The following is a 15,872-nucleotide window of genomic DNA, read 5'->3' as shown; positions in this document are numbered from 1 at the left end:
CTAAAAGCAGACCAGCACCATCAAACTTAGAGTGTATAACTGAGATCAAACAACTGCAAAAATGTAACCAAGAGTCAGTGCAAACTGTACTCTATTGTATATTTCATATAACTCTAGTAATAGAAAAAAAAACACACAGAAAAATGAATACTGCAACTTTAATCAACTACACTTCTTTATATAGGCAACATGGTCACCCTCTGACATTAACAAATCTATAATTCCATCTCCAGTTTGTAGACATGCACACATTTTTGGACAACAAATGATGAACATGGCAGATTCTTTACTGGGGCAATTGTTAAAATCAGAATTATAATTTAAAATGAGTTACTGGTTTTTGATGGTCACTCTTCATTAATGCCTATGCCTAAGTGTGTCTATGTTACATCCATGAGAGACTGTGCCATGTGGTATTGTAATTTTTTCAGTCAACTTGTGTTTTACATGGAACTTACTGCTACATAATTAACATATTCCCTGTGAAAACATAAATGTAACTATTATTTTGAAGTGAGGTGGTAGCCAAGATAGAGTTTGCATCTTGACTTTTTTTCTCCCTCTGAAACATTAATGAAATATAAAAAGCATCTCCCCTGAGGCAAGATGCAGTGTTTCTCTCACACTTCCATTCTTATACAATGTGAAATGTTCCTTAATCTGTGCACAAATCATATTAGGAACATATATTGAAGACATCTTCTCCAAGCCGGGGCCTGGCTTAAAGCCAACCCTCTAGCACAATATGCTGGAGGTCCAATGCATTGTGCCACAGAATGGTAAGGTGTGGGGTCACACCCATGACTACTGACACATTCAGCTTGTGCCATGGGATGGGATGGTGCCAAAAAATGGCACATGCTTCCTTGTGGGAAAAGGGGGAATAATAGAATATGATTCACAATGGGCTGCTCTCCCACATTCATGGCCTCAGGTTACAGCTGAGTTGATTAACAGAGATCTGTAAGGAGACCATCTGCCCACCTCCATGGTTGCAAATCATCTGTGCTACAAGGACATTTTAAAAAGTGAAGTGAAAATGTGAATAAGGAAAGTAATTTTAAAAAGGTAAAAATTCCCCCAAAATTGTATAGGTCTAAATCTACCATGCATGTAACATGGGTACTCAAAATATCAGCCAGCTTAGTGACCGTTACTTAAAAATAACCCTACATGATTATAATGACTATATATATTCTTACACCCAATTTTCCCGAGATGGAATAAAATAGATTAGACTAGGGATGTATGGATCTGGCTGAAACTTCACCAGGTTGTACTCCCACATTGACAGCAGCTTACAGATCTGCATCCTGAATTCTTTGGTAGGAAATCTTAATTATTCGCTACACCTGCAACTTTAGTGCAATTAAGATACAACTGGGGTAGACATTTGTCTCGGACGGTCGAACAAAACGGTTGGTATTTCATCAGCTGCCTGTTATATGCCCCACCTGATATTCAATTCCATTGACTGTAATGGAACTGAACCATCAGGCGGTCGATGTCATACCACCCATTTTGCGCCACCATCCAAGGTGAATTTCTACCCCAACTGTGTTTGTATCCAATTCAGAAAAATCAAACCAATTTTTATTTTTTCTCATTATTTCTCACCCCATGCTCATCTTCATTTGTGGTGCTTTATGTTTAGTTAGTGCTACTACCTGCATTTTTGTAGCTGTGGAAATATTCTTTTAAAAGCACTGTCTGTTTAATCTGGTTTGGTTTGGACCCGACCTGTACATCCATAAATTTACAGAAGCAAGCAAACAAACAAGAGATGGATTGAAAAAAAGACAAAAACCATCAAAACAAGAGGAATCAGGTACAGAGGGCGATGGTTGGCACTCTATGTTGTCTTGAAACGATGGGAACTATGATAGAATTTAGATTGGTAACTGACCAGTGATGGTTCATCTATTACATGAGGAGTTGTTTCTGCTGCCTCCTGGGCTTCTATCTTCCATCCCTCTTCCTGTGTCCTAAAGGAAAGCAGAATGTATCATCAAATGGCATGACTGTAGTATATGCTTATATTCCTAGTGTCTCTATGCTGCAAAGCATATAGAAATTTTTTATTTTGAATTATTTTTGGATCGAGTACAGAACTTTTGTATGCCGTCATCTAAATAATATATTAGAATTGCCCAGAGACCTGTCTTATTATTGGAGGAGTCACGCTATGCAAAACAAGCTGCTGATAGAAGTTTGAAGTTGCAGCAATTGTGTTTGCATGCTTTAAAAAAAAAAAAAAAAAAAAATTTTAATTCATAGCTAAGAAAAGAAAACTTGTCAAATACTGTAATGTTTATTGATCCTTTACTGTTGGCAGAAATTATTCAGTTTCTGAATACAAATGGTCAGGGCACTAAAGAGAGACAAGTTCATTACTGCAATTTGTGACACTCTTGCCAATTAAACATAAAATAAACCATTAGAAGCCAACTCTAGATGTTGTGATTTCCCAAAGTTCACATAAACCTTTCGTAATTCATTGCTTTAATGGGATGATTGACTCCATTAAAATGTATACCATTAAGTATCTGGATTTTATTTACTTTTTTAAACTTTTGGCTCTATTCATTTAAATAGAAGACTGAATTTCTTATTAATAGCAATCACAAAGTCATGCTTTGCTCAAAATTGATAGTGTTACATTACCCCTCACTTTTGAAGCATTGCATACTTTTTTTTAATGATTCAGTTTTTGACCAATTTGTATTACACTTTCAGCTGAAACAGTTCAGCCTAGAAATTTGATCGTGCCCAATAAGGGAGCTCGCGCCTGTTCACGTTGTCCCAGGCAGCACATTAAATTCGTGCTGGGACCTCTCTAAAATGATTCAGGCGTTCAGACAGCACTATTCATTTGCTGCATGCCTATTTGTAGGGGGTTGGAAATCGGGAATCTCTGACAATACTTAAAGGCAGCCAGCATTTCTTAAAGGGAGAGAGGTGCACTCTGGCTGTAGACACCAAGGAAACTGCCCAGATTCAAGAAGATGGCTGGAAGAGGCCCAAACAGGGCACCTAGGTTCTTCAATGCCAATTGGAGGCCCTGATGTAGGTAGTGGGCAAGAGTAGAGAGAGCTTGTTCCCCCCAGGGAGCAAAAATCCCTCAAAGCAACACCTCCATTGTCAGAGAGAAGAGGTTGCTGAGGAGGTCAGGAGCATAGCATGGTTGCAATGCTAAAAGAAATTCAATGACTTCGCTAGAGTTGTCAAGGTAAGAATACAGCTCTCTTACTCACTGCTCACACCTCTACCACCTCCAGTCTCACTACTCTCAATACTCCCACCCCTGCATCCCTTCATTCTCCTACAATCACTGCACCACATGTCAGTTCACCTCCTTCTCCTCCTTCTCGCACACTCACCATTATTGAAACCCTAATTTCTCCACACCTCACATCTTACACACTGCATACCAACTATTCAAGCATGACAGGCACATTCTCTAAACTGCTCACAAGGAGGTCACTAACACACTCCCTTCTTTACTGCAGGAGGAGGCCAGGTACAAGTTGAGACAGGAAGCTGCCAGTGGAGGAGGCCAAGCCCGTCTGCACACCCTCTCCCCCATGGAAGAAAGTGTGCTGGCCATCACGGGCAGTGCCATGGCAGTGGCAACTGGCAACACTGGAGGAGACGTTGCACAGGGTTTCTTCACACCTTATCCTCTTTTTCCCTTCTTTCTTTTATCTTACCCTACATATTCTGCATGACAAATTGCAGCTGCTTTCACCAGTCACTCATCTGTCTCTGCTCTCCCTTCACACTAAAATCTAACCCTTGTCTCTCTCTAAGTTCAGGTGTTGGAATTGTGGTGATACCTCTGCCACTTTAGGAAGAAGAGGCTAGCCTTCTGGAAGATGCACCATTACTCGATCTGACCCTAGCAAGCTAAAGTATGCGTGGTGCCAATCTTTGAAAGATTAAGCTAGAGGACGGATCTTTACGTGGTGAATCAGCGGGCATGTGCAAACGAGCTAAGGCATAGGGATAGGATGCACAGGTGCCAGCTTGCCAGAGGGAGAGATCCCATACTAGGTTTGCTGCAGAGGATTAGGATGCTGACTTTGAGGGCCCAGGCTACCAAAGAAGGCTGATAGGCATACACCAGGAAATGCTAGGTGCACTGGGCAGCCTGCCAGAGAGCTTACACACAATGACACAGAGCATGGAGGAGTCCAGCTCCAACTTGTGTCAAGGGCTCACCTAGAGCACGGACACCATTCTGGCCAACATGCACCGAGCAGTCAGCTCCATGAATGCCACAGTGGCGCCCATCACGCTGGAGCCTCTGCTGACAGCTCTGACAGCTTCCAGGGCAACTCAGATGGCTGCCACCTTAGCTTTGGGGGCCTGATAGCTATTAGATGCAAATGGAATTGAGCTGTTCGATATATTTGTTTTGTGTTGTGGATCTGTTGTTGATGTTTATATTTGTACTGAAGTAAGGGCAAGACCCAAAAGGCTGGACTGAAGGAAGGTGGTAGGATGGACGGTGGTGATAGGTATTGTGCAACTGCTGGTGTATTAGGGATGGTTCACGTGAAGCGCTCCTTGATGAGCTGCTCTCTCAGAGTTTTGGCAGCTCAGGGCAATGGTGGTCAATGCGCTCCTCCTCATCCTCCTCATCATGTTGTATTTCTGGCTGCCCAGGTGATGGTAAGGGCTGGTCCCTCATGATGGCAAATTTATGAAGCATGCAGCAGACAACAAAAAATTTGGATACCCACTCAGGGCTGTACTGCAAAGCTGTTCTCAAATGGTCCAGACAGCGGAAGCATTGCTTGAATGAGCCGACGGTCTGCTGAATGAGTTTTTGTTGGCAACATTACTCTCGTTGTAAGCTATCTCTGCAGTTGTGCCCAGGTTCACAACCGGAGTCATGAGCCAATTCTGAAGGGGAGAGCCCTTTTTGCCCAGTAGCCAGCCTGTAACAGAGAGCCTGGTTGAAACAAAGGTGGCACAGAGGACTGCAGCAGGATAAATGAGTCATGACTGCTACCAGGAAGCCAGGCACGGAGCTGCATGATATGCTGCCTGTGGTCGCAAACAAGCTGGACATTTCTATTTATAAAGATGCTAGAATGGTGATGGGAAGCACAGAAGGCAATGTCTATGGCACCTTGCACCCTGGGGAAGCTTGCAATGCAGGAGAAGCCTAGTGCATTCTTGTCCTGTTTCGCTCTGTCCATGGGGAAAGAGCTGTAGCTGTTCCTCCTGGTAAGGAGAGCCTCACTGACTTCCCTGATACAGCGGTGAACAGTAATCTGGGAGATGTCGCTGATGTCACCTGCTGCAGCCTGGAAGGAGCCTGTCACCTTTAGGTTAAGGACCACGGTGACCGGACAGCAATAGGTAGTGCCGTCCATGCCCTGGTTCAAGGCTTGAGTTCTGGCTCCAGCAGGTGACATAGCTTGGTGACAGCCTCCTTTGTGAAGTGAAGGCGCTTTAGACATTGCTCCTCCGAGAATTTCAGTTCGGAGAAGTGCTCCCTGAATACCCGCTGTGGGTATGGCCTCCTGTGCAGTGCACTCATCCTCCTCCATCTTCTCCCAGCTTCTCCTGCTCTCCCTTGTTCTCCAGACACAAAGGCAGCCTTACCAGACCATCCATGACTGAAGTCAAACTGTTTTGAAGACAGACAAAAACAGTGCAACACCAGCAAAATCTTCTTCTCAGAGATGAGACAACTAGGGATGGGTAGTAAATGCTGGCCTTGCTTGTGATGCCCATATCCCAAGAAATTAATTTTTAAAAAGTCAGAATTAAGTTTTACAAGTCAGAAAAATATGACCAGAAGTTAACCAGCAGTCTAAAAGGACAAACCAGTAACTAATTTGTATGTAGTGGATGAGCTCTTTAAATAGCACTGTTGAAGGGTCCTACCTGCCTGTTAGCACTATGATTTGCTGATCAACTTTATCATGTTACGAGTTAGGCACTCGGGTAGACCAATATCAAAGGTGGAAAAAACACTGAGTTTCTGTGGGCATGGTGCAGGCTGGTGCCAGAGGTGTGCCCAGAGCGGTGCTTGCTCCCGCATACTCCATGCTAGTTAGCTGCTCTAGCACTAGCGGGCTCAACCATCTGGATCATGTCTCGTGAATTTTCAGCCCCAGTGCTCACAGTAACATAGTGTGAGTACATTAAGTATTTGTACGTAAATTCACAATTTGGAATGTTTACCTCAATGTCTAAAATCAACTGAGCTTGAGCAGTCTTAATCCATTTCCAACTGGGCCAAAAGCATAAAGTGCCCTGTGAAATCAACCCTAAATAGCACAAATTTACAATCTCACTTAGAGAAATCATTGGTGGTTGGCATGTTAAATGGAAAATGCCATCTTGGTGCGAAGGGGATGCTTCGGAGGTTCTGGCAGAGTAAAGAGGGTTTTTCATCTAATCTACGTTTGGCTGTACTTGCTAATGATGGGTTGGATGGCACTGGTCATTAGAAGTGGAAAGGTATTAAGGTGTTTCATCCCCAAGCAAAAGCTCTCTTGTTCACTGGTATCTAAACATAACTCAATCTTTAAATAGTAATTGTCTTTTCCTTTAAACTATATTAAAAGAACTCCAGACAACATTTAAATGTGAAAACATATCACCTTGACACTTAAAATGAAACACAACAGCCATTGTGTTCTGATGATTTCACGCACAATGATTCCAAAGAGTGATCAACACATAGTTTGGACTTCCAAGTAGAGTAGTGGAGGCAATAACCATGACATCATTTAAGATAGAGTTGGATGCTGCAATGGGGAGTTGAAGTGGGCGAGAGGGGGGCTTGTACAGTCTTTCTGAAAGGTTGAGCTAAGAAAGACCTTCTTCATCTATCTCGCAATTAACAAAAGAAAACCCAATTTCCCTACTGAAATTCTAAGAGAGAAATCAAGGATGTATCTCATTGGTGTCACATAAGTTGAAAAATAAGCTTTATAGTTTTGTTTTTTTGCCTTGCTGTGAAGAGAAATCTGTTGCAGTTTTCAAACAATGCACAAGGCTTGACAAATACATTCCCATAAAGACACCACTCCTCTAACAGAAGCAGCCTGGTGTGCTTTCCACATGCGGTTTGAATTTTCCTGTGCCCATTTAGGAGTGGTCCTGGAGCAGAGCTGATGGAAATATTGGCCAGGAGGCCTACTATGGAATCTTTGCTCCTAAAATAGGCCTTCAAACTTATCCTCCTCTCTACCCTACTGACACAAGTGTTAGTTGCCTGCCTAGCCACACGAGGAGGGCAAGGCTTTCCACTCTGGGTGATTTCCCTTGCTTCCCACCCCCGAATTGCTGATACACACATAAGAGTGATGGGGGTAGGGGAATGTGGTGGCAGGAGTCAGGAATACTGGCTGAGAGCAAAGAAAAAGGAACTCTCTATTTTCCATCCCATCATAATTGCTGAACCTGGGCTCCATCAAATCCTCTTCCAAATTTTGGCCAGCATTAATTAGGCTGCTTTAACAATGGCCCTGCCCATTTCTGAGGCTGCAGTGAGTACCCCATTGTAGCACCAAAGCACGTTCCTCCCTTGCAGTGGTGAGTTTGCTCTGCCGAGGGGAAATGGCCCGGCCCAAGAAAATGGGATGGGTTCACAGCAGCCGGCGGACAGAAGTCCTACCCTTACCCACCTCCAGCAGGAGGAGGACAGTCCTGGCCATGAGCTGGTTTACAGATGCTACAATTTATTCCAACTGTTATTCATATTTAATCCTTCCTCCTTCCTGCCCTGACATCAGTCTCGCAGTGAAGCTACAAAATTGAGGGCCAGAATCAAGCGCCTGCCTTCTCCAATATTATTTAACCATTTAACATCAGGAGAAGAACAATATTAACACTCACTTCTCCTCATGAGTTTGATCAGGTGGTTTTCGCTCATGGTCTGGTTGTGACTCCGGCTGCAGTTGCGCCTCCACACTCTGCCTGAAAGCTTCTTGTTGTTTTCGAATCTCCAGTAACTCCAACTACAAGACAGCAACAGTGTAGGAATACATCACATTAAATAACTTGGGAAGGTAACAAACTGATGATTATTAAAGTAACTACCAAAAGTACTGCAGGAATTATAATCAGCTTAAGCCAACAGAGAAAATTACACCGCTACATAATTGTTTATGTTAAAAGAACGATATAAGATGATTATTTGGACAATAACAACTAATTACAGTATAAATATATTTTAAATGGGGTAATTCACGTCCTTAGATGTCAGCTTGGCACAGTTGATTCAAGCCTCACTCCAAGACTTGAGCAGATAATCGAGGCTGACACTAAAGGTGCTAAATTAAGGGCCAGTTTGATTGTTCAATTGGAAATAAAAGATCCCATGGCACTATTTGAGGAAGAGGAGGAAGTTTTTTGTGTGTCCTAATCAACAATCCTCCCTCAACCAACAACACCAAAAAAAAAACTGGCTTCGCTGTTGTTTCTTATTTACTGTTGGACCTTGCTGTTTCCAAACTGGCTGCTGTGTTTGCAGCAGTAATTACAACTCAAAAAGTAATTAACTGGATGTGAATCACTTCGAGAAACCTTGAGGATGTGTTAAGAGGTCATGTGGCAAGTTCTTACTTATTATTCTTTCATGTCTTTCTGGACCATAAACCATTTCTCAGCCAAGATCACGTTTAAGGAACTGATCTTTCCCAGTACCATTCTGTAACCAGCTGGTAGGAGTTGGTGAAAAAGTGGGTCAGATTGACTTGCCTGAAAATGCTCCCTGAACGATCTTTCAGCATCTACAGGAGGTATAGCTCTAATTACTCATTGGCAGTTGTGCCTCATGGTGTGTTAACTAAATGGCATGTCAATAGGTGGTCTTCTTCTTTCGTATGGTAGTAGCAAAGCAAATCAAATCGTCAATATCGAAGTCAGATATCCAGGCCACAGCTTCCGGTGTAACAGCTTGGATATCTTGTAGGCTGCCTGTGAATTTCCTCTGAGGGCAGTGCTCAATGATGTGCTCCAGCATCTGATTAGGAGCTCCACAGTCGCATGATGGAGATGCTTTAATCTTCCATCTATGGAGAAGGTGGCAGCATCTACCATGACCGGTTCTGAGGTGGTTGATGGTTGTCCACAGTTTGCAGGAAGGTTTGAACCTTCAGGTTGTACTCTGGGGTCCTCTAAGGAATCCATTCTGTAGGTCATAGTTCTTCCAAGCATTTCGCCATCGGTCATCAAGGCTGAGGAGAGATCGCTGAAGGGCTTCGGCGACAGTCCAAAATGACCTCCTAGATTTGAGACGGGTTGGTGGTAGGTTGTTCAAGTCAGCCTGCATCAGCATGTCTTTGCTGGTGTAGGGGTTGTACTCTCTGGAGATTGCATATTCGCGGCGTTGGTGTGATGGTGCGATGTTTCCAAGCACGGGTAGCCAAGGTGTTGGTGTCGATAAAAGCATACCGGTGATAATGCTCATAGTAGAATTCAGCTGGACATCAACGGATTTGACATGTGGACTTGATAGCCATGCTGGAGAGCAGTACTCCGCTGTAGAGTAGACCAGGGCGAGCGCTGCCATACAGTGGACCTGTCTGCTCCCCATGTGGATCTAGTGAGTTTCTGGATCAAGTTGACCCTACTCTTTAGTTTCTTCCCAGGGTTCTGGAGATGTTGTCGATATGACAGGGTGCAATCAAACGTGACACCTAAATAGGAGTTTTTTTTTTTTACATAGTTTACCTCTGCACCGCAAAAGAAGACTTTCAAAGCCGGTTTGCTTGATGGTTGTTGAGGTGAAGGTCTTTTGCGGGTTTGGTCGAAGTCGCCATCAGCGGAAGTAGGCCTCCATCCTCTGTAAATCACTGGTCAGCGTCTCCTTGGTGATGGACTGATTGATGACATTGCCTTGGCCACGCAAAACATGAGTGTATGCGAACTTGCGGGACTCTGTTTCGGGCAGATCACTGGGATAAACATTGAATAACATGGGTGCCAGAACAGAGCCCTGTGGGAGTCCATTGTTCAATGTCCTATATCTGCTCTTCTGGGTGCCAGAGTACACATGGAAGCGTCGGTTGCTAAGCATGGAGTTGAGACAACTGATCATTGTTCTGCAGGGTAAAATGGTGGAGAGCTTGAAAAGCAGTCCATGTTTCCATACTGTCTCATACACCGCTGACAGGTCCACGAGTGCTACGGTGGTCTTGAGCTGGCGCTGGAAGCCTGCTTCGATGTGCGTTGTTAAAACTACCACTTGGTTGCAGCAGTTATGGCCGCTCCGGAAGCCCGCTTACTTCTTAGGAATGTTTGGCTCGATCATGGGAGCTAGTTTGTGGAGTGGTAGCCACTCCAGCACTTCATAACAAGTGCAAAGTAAGGAGATCGGGCGGTAGCTTGAGGCTTCATAGGTATTCTTCCCCTGCATCAGGAGGGCAATTATTTTAGTCTCCCTCCAAATAGCTGGAATTTTACGAGTTGCCAGTACCTCAGAGAAGGAGGTCAACCATCTTTTTGCTTTGGGTCCCAGTGCTTTTAAGAATTCTGGGTAAACACCATCTGGACCAGCAGCATTTCCAGATTTGGTTGTCGGCAGGGCTGCGTTTAGTTCGTCCAAGGTGAATGGATCAGACATAGTTGACGATCTCGGTGCCGCCATCAAGTTTGTCAAAAACAGCTGCTTCACCTGGCGTCGAAATTCTTTGTCCGCCGGAGCCTTTGATGTTTGTATCAAGTAGGATGCAATGGTATCCACTCTAATGGTCATCCTGTGTTATTGGCAGTGTTTGCCCCGCCAAGTTGACGGAGCAGGGCCCATGCTTTCCTGCTGGAGTGAGTAAAGTTAGTCTTCTCCACAAGGTTCCTCCCAGCACAAGTCTCGCCGAGTTCAAGGACTCCAGCATTGCGGTGGCTGTGGCTGGATTCTTGTTCAGCGAATACTCCTGGTAGAGAGCTTTGCTTTTTTCCATCCAACAAGGAATATATGTCTTTCTAAACCCCCGAGGTATACTGTGTTTTGTGGCAGCTTTCATAATTCCTATAAATTTGTCAACTTAACATTGTAGGCGTCTCTCATTCAAAATGCGAATACCTCGAAAGGTTACTCAAGAAACACAGCGTCGATGTCCTGGTTCTTGAAGAAACACTCATTGAACACAACTACCAGTTCGACACAAGAGGACGTAGCACAGGTTTTGACCTCATCATTTTCAATAACCATCCCAAATATAGCCTGGCATGCTATGTCCAACAAGGCATCGACGGCTGCACTGAACTCGAACATACCAGTACTGCCAGAGTTTTCACTACAGCAATACGTGTAGGAGAGCTAACAATCTCCAATGTCTATAAACCACTACTCATACAGTGGCCTGGCCCACCGCTCCCTCCTAGTCAACACCCATCCATTCATATCAGAGACTTTAATAGCCACCACACAATGTGGGGCTATGTAGATGTCAACTATAATGGAGAAGCAATTGTACAGTGGGCTTCACTAGAGATTAAATTCCTCCTTTTTGACAGCAAAGATCGAGGTACGTTTCATTCGTCAAAGCGGCAGGGAGAATATAACCTAGACCTATGTTTCCTCTCTATAGACAGCAATGGAAACTCAATCATCACCTCCAGAACCATTCTTGACGACTTCCCCAACAGTCAACACAGGCCCTCAATCACCAATGTTGGCATCAAAATTTCTGTCAATACATCAACACCGGAACCATGATGGCACGTCAAAGAAAGCAGACTGGGAAACTTTCCAAAGGTCAGTTGAGACCAACATCAGGTGGATTCCACCAATCACCAATGCCTTCAACAGATTTATGCCAAGAATGGTGGTGATGAGCGAAGGTTCCCAGAATTAGGAAATGCAGTGCAAAATCCTCAAGAATGGAACACAATTGTTGATGTCATCATGCAAGTTAAACTTAATTATCTTCAACCTGACTAGATTCTAGAACTAGGTGAATAATGAGATGCCGAAGTGATGCATAAAGTTTGAATAATTAACAAATGAATCTTTAAAAAGATGGGTGAGCTAATCACCTTGAGACAGGCTCGCGTCAAACAAACTAACACCAGGGCCTATAAATTCGGTGACGCCCCGCCAGCACGTTTGCGCTGGAAATTTAGCGCCCGCCGCCGAGCCAGTTGTGCCCGCCCCAAATTCACTTTCAGCGCCCCAAAGCGGAAGCGGGCGCTGGTACAGGGTGTGCCCGCCCCGCTTGGGGCGCTGAAAGTGAATTTCAGCGCTGCCGGTCCCGCTGCGCTACCCGATGCAGAGCGGCAGGCTGCTGTACTGCAGGCCTCCCCCTTCTCTTAAGGGGGAGGTGCCTGCAACGGCCGGAGCCCCGTTGAAAGTGCCGGCAAAAGAGCCCGGCACAACGGCGAAGTGCCGGGCTCCACGGAAACCAGCCGGCAATGCCGCGGGGGGGGGGGGGGTAGAGGAGGCCGGGGAAGGAGGTGCGGGCAGGCGGCCGCCAAAAAAGCGGCCGGCCGCACCTCCGCTTTAAATAGCGCCTCTAAGGCTGCAGCACGGCCAGGTTTTCAAAACGTTGTTAGCGGCCGCCAGGGAAGAGGCGGCCGCTACTGAAGATGGGGATCGGCGTGGTTTCGGGCGGTACCGGGGCGCTGCGCACACCGATGACGTCATCGGTGCCGGCGCAGCGCTACCGGCTTACGCCGATTTAAAGGCCCACCTAATTTCAGCGGCGACGCAACTTCCGGCGCAACCCACTCTTGCGCCCCTAAATGGGCGCAAACCCAAGGGAATTCCTAGGCCCAGCTATCTTATGTATTAAAAATATATTTTCTTAAATCACTGATTTCCAGGTAATATATTTCAAACAATACTAGATGACAAGCAGAGAAATAAGCCACGAATCCAACCTTGGGGTTTAATTAATAAACACAAACCACTTCACTGTCGCGCTTGCAGTTTATGACATCATCTGAACTCCTGACAGATTTCCAGTGCCTTACAAAATGTAGATTTTTTGCTTATATGGAGGATAAGGCCCACAGTTTGGACACCACCAAGATATTTTAAAAAAATCATAGAAAGTTACAGCACGGAAGGAGGCCATTTCGGCCCATCGTGTCCGCGCCAACCAACAAACAGCTATCCAGCCTAATCCCACTTCCCAGCTCTTGGTCCGTAGCCCTGCACGTTAGAGCATCCCAAGTGCACATCCAGGTACTTTTTAAATGTGGTTAAGGTTCCTGCCTCTACCACCCTTTCAGGCAGTGAGTTCCAGACCCCCACAAACCCTCTGGGTGAAGAAATTTCCCCTCAAATCCCCTCTAAACATTCCACCAATTACTTTAAATCTGTGCCCCCTGGTATTTGACCCCTCTGCTAAGGGAAATTGGTCCTTTCTATCCACTTTATCTATGCCCCTCATAATTTTATACACCTCAATAAGGTCTCCCCTCAGCCTCCTCTGTTCCAAGGAAAACAGACCCAGCCTATCCAGTCTTTCCTCATAGCTAAGATTCTCTACGCCCGGCAACATCCTTGTGAATCTCCTCTGTACCCTCTCTAGTACCATCACATCTTTCCTGTAATGTGGTGACCAGAACTGCACGCAGTACTCTAGCCAAGACCTAATTAGTGTTTTATACAGTTCAAGCATAACCCCCCTGCTCTTGTATTCTATGCCACGGCTAATAAAGGCAAGCATTCCGTATGTCTTCTTAACCACCTTATCTATTGGCCTGCTACCTTCAGGGATCTGTGGACATGCACTTCAAGGTCCCTTTGTTCCTCTACACTACTCAGTGTCCTACCATTTAATGTGTATTCCCTTTCCTTGTTAGCCCTCCCCAAATGCATTACCTCACACTTCTCCGGATTGAATTCCATTTGCCACTGTTCTGCCCACCTGACCAATTTATTGATATCTTCCTGCAGTCTACAGCTTCCTTCTTCATTATCAACCACACTGCCGATTTTAGTATCATCTGCAAACTTCTTAATCATACCCCCTATATTCAAGTCTAGATCATTGATATATACCACAAAAAGCAAGGGACCTAGTACTGAGCCCTGCGGAACCCCACTGGAAACAGCCTTCCAGTCACAAAAACACCCATCAACCATTACCCTCTGCTTCCTGTCTCCGAGCCAGTTTTGAATCCAACTTGACACTTTGCCCTGGATCCCATGGGCTTTTAACTTCGTGACCAGTCTGCCATGTGGAACCTTATCAAAAGCCTTGCTAAAGTCCATATAAACTATATCAAATGCACTACCCTCATCTGCCCTCCTTGTTACCTCCTCAAAAAATTAAATCAAGTTTTTCAGACACGACCTTCCCTTAACAAATCCATGCTGACTATCCTCGATTAATCTGTGTCTTTCTAAATGAAGATTTATCCTGTCCTTCAGAATTCTTTCCAATAATTTTCCCACTATCGAGGTTAGGCTGACTGGCCTGTAATTACTCGGTCTATCCTTTTCTCCCTTTTTAAACAAGGATACCGCATTAGCAGTCCTCCAGCACCACACCTGAAGCCAGAGAGGATTGAAAAATGATGGTCAGGGCCTCTGCTATTTCCTCTTTTGCTTCGCTTAACAGCCTGGGATACATTTCATCCAGGCCTGGGGATTTATCCACTTTTAAAGCTGCTAAACCCCTTAATACTTCCTCTCTCACTATGTTTATTTCACCTAATATTTCACACTCCTCCCCCGATAGCAATGTCTGCTTCGCCCCTCTCCTTTGTGAAAACAGACGCAAAGTATTCATTAAGAACCCTACCGACATCTCCCGCCTCCACACACAGATTACCCTCACGATCTCTAATAGGCCCTACCCTTTCTTTAGTTATCCTCTTACTCTTAATATATTTATAAAACATCTTTGGGTTTTCCTTGATTTTACTTGCCAATAATTTTTCATGCTCTCTCTTTGCTTTCCTAATATCCTTTTTAATTGCACCGCTGCACTTTCTGTACTCCTCTAAAGATTCTGAAGTATTTAGCCCTCGGTATGTCATATGCCTCTCTTTTTTTCTTTATCCTACCCTGTATGTCCCTAGACATCCAGGGGGCTCTAGATTTGTTAGTCCCACATTTTTTCTTTAAGGGCACATATTTTGACTGAACCCTCCAGATCTCCTCCTTGAATGCCTCCCACTGCTCTGACATTGATTTACTTTCAAGTAGCTGTTTCCAGTCCACTATGGCTAAATTCCCTCTGAGCTTAGCAAAATTTGCTTTGCCCCAATTTAGAATTTTTATTCCTGGTCTATCCTTGTCCTTTTCCATAACTACCTTAAATCAAACAGAATTATGGTCACTAGCACCAAAATGCTCCCCACTGATACGCCTTCTACCTGCCCAGCTTCATTCCCTAAAACTAAGTCCAGAATGGCCCCCTCCCTTGTTGGGCTTGCTACATACTGGCTAAAAAAGTTCTCCTGGATGCATTTTAGGAATTCTGCACCCTCTGTACCCTTCACACTAATTTTATCCCAGTTAATATTGGGGTAGTTGAAATCCCCTACTATTACTGCCCTATAGTTTTTGCATTTCAGAAAATTGTCTACAGATTTGTTCTTCTATCTCCCTCTCACTGTTTGGGGATCTGTAGTACACTTCCAGCAGTGTGATCGCCCCTTTTTTGTTTTGCAATTCGACCCATATGGCCTATGAGGTTGATGCCAACTGGGGCTTTAAAAGTTTGGGTCTTGGGTTTTGTGAACAAATGTAATCTGTAAAAAAAAAACGCAAGTTGTGTTGCTGCATTATAATCCCAACAACGGATCACACTGCTTTCAAAGTCTTGTGTCCACTGGAAGATGCACTTTCAAAATGAGCTGCTAATGGACTGTGTATCTTAATATTAACGAACCTTCAGCCTGTCCAAGATAGATGTGTGTTTTTTGGTGAAGTTGGATGCTTTGCT

The 15,872-nt window shown here is 44.6% G+C and overlaps 1 protein-coding gene across 2 annotated transcripts in view; it reads right to left on the bottom strand.

Annotated features, from left to right (window-relative positions):
• Nucleotides 1-15,872, bottom strand: part of LOC147109531 (spectrin beta chain, non-erythrocytic 1-like) — a 490,086-nt gene that overhangs the window by 95,308 nt on the left and 378,906 nt on the right. For both annotated transcript variants that reach the window (XM_086003569.1, XM_086003568.1), the window contains exons 31-32: nt 7,864-7,985; nt 1,907-1,985 (exon numbers count right to left, since the gene is read on the bottom strand). In XM_086003569.1, the coding sequence (XP_085859695.1) occupies nt 1,907-1,985; nt 7,864-7,985 (201 nt within the window). The remainder of the gene's footprint in view (nt 1-1,906; nt 1,986-7,863; nt 7,986-15,872) is intronic.

The sequence above is a fragment of the Somniosus microcephalus genome, chromosome 12 (assembly GCF_052327205.1).
Source record: "Somniosus microcephalus isolate GS21.2 chromosome 12, FLI_Smic_1.0, whole genome shotgun sequence".
Classification (NCBI taxonomy): domain Eukaryota; kingdom Metazoa; phylum Chordata; class Chondrichthyes; order Squaliformes; family Somniosidae; genus Somniosus; species Somniosus microcephalus.
This window is presented reverse-complemented; position numbering and strand designations above follow the sequence as displayed.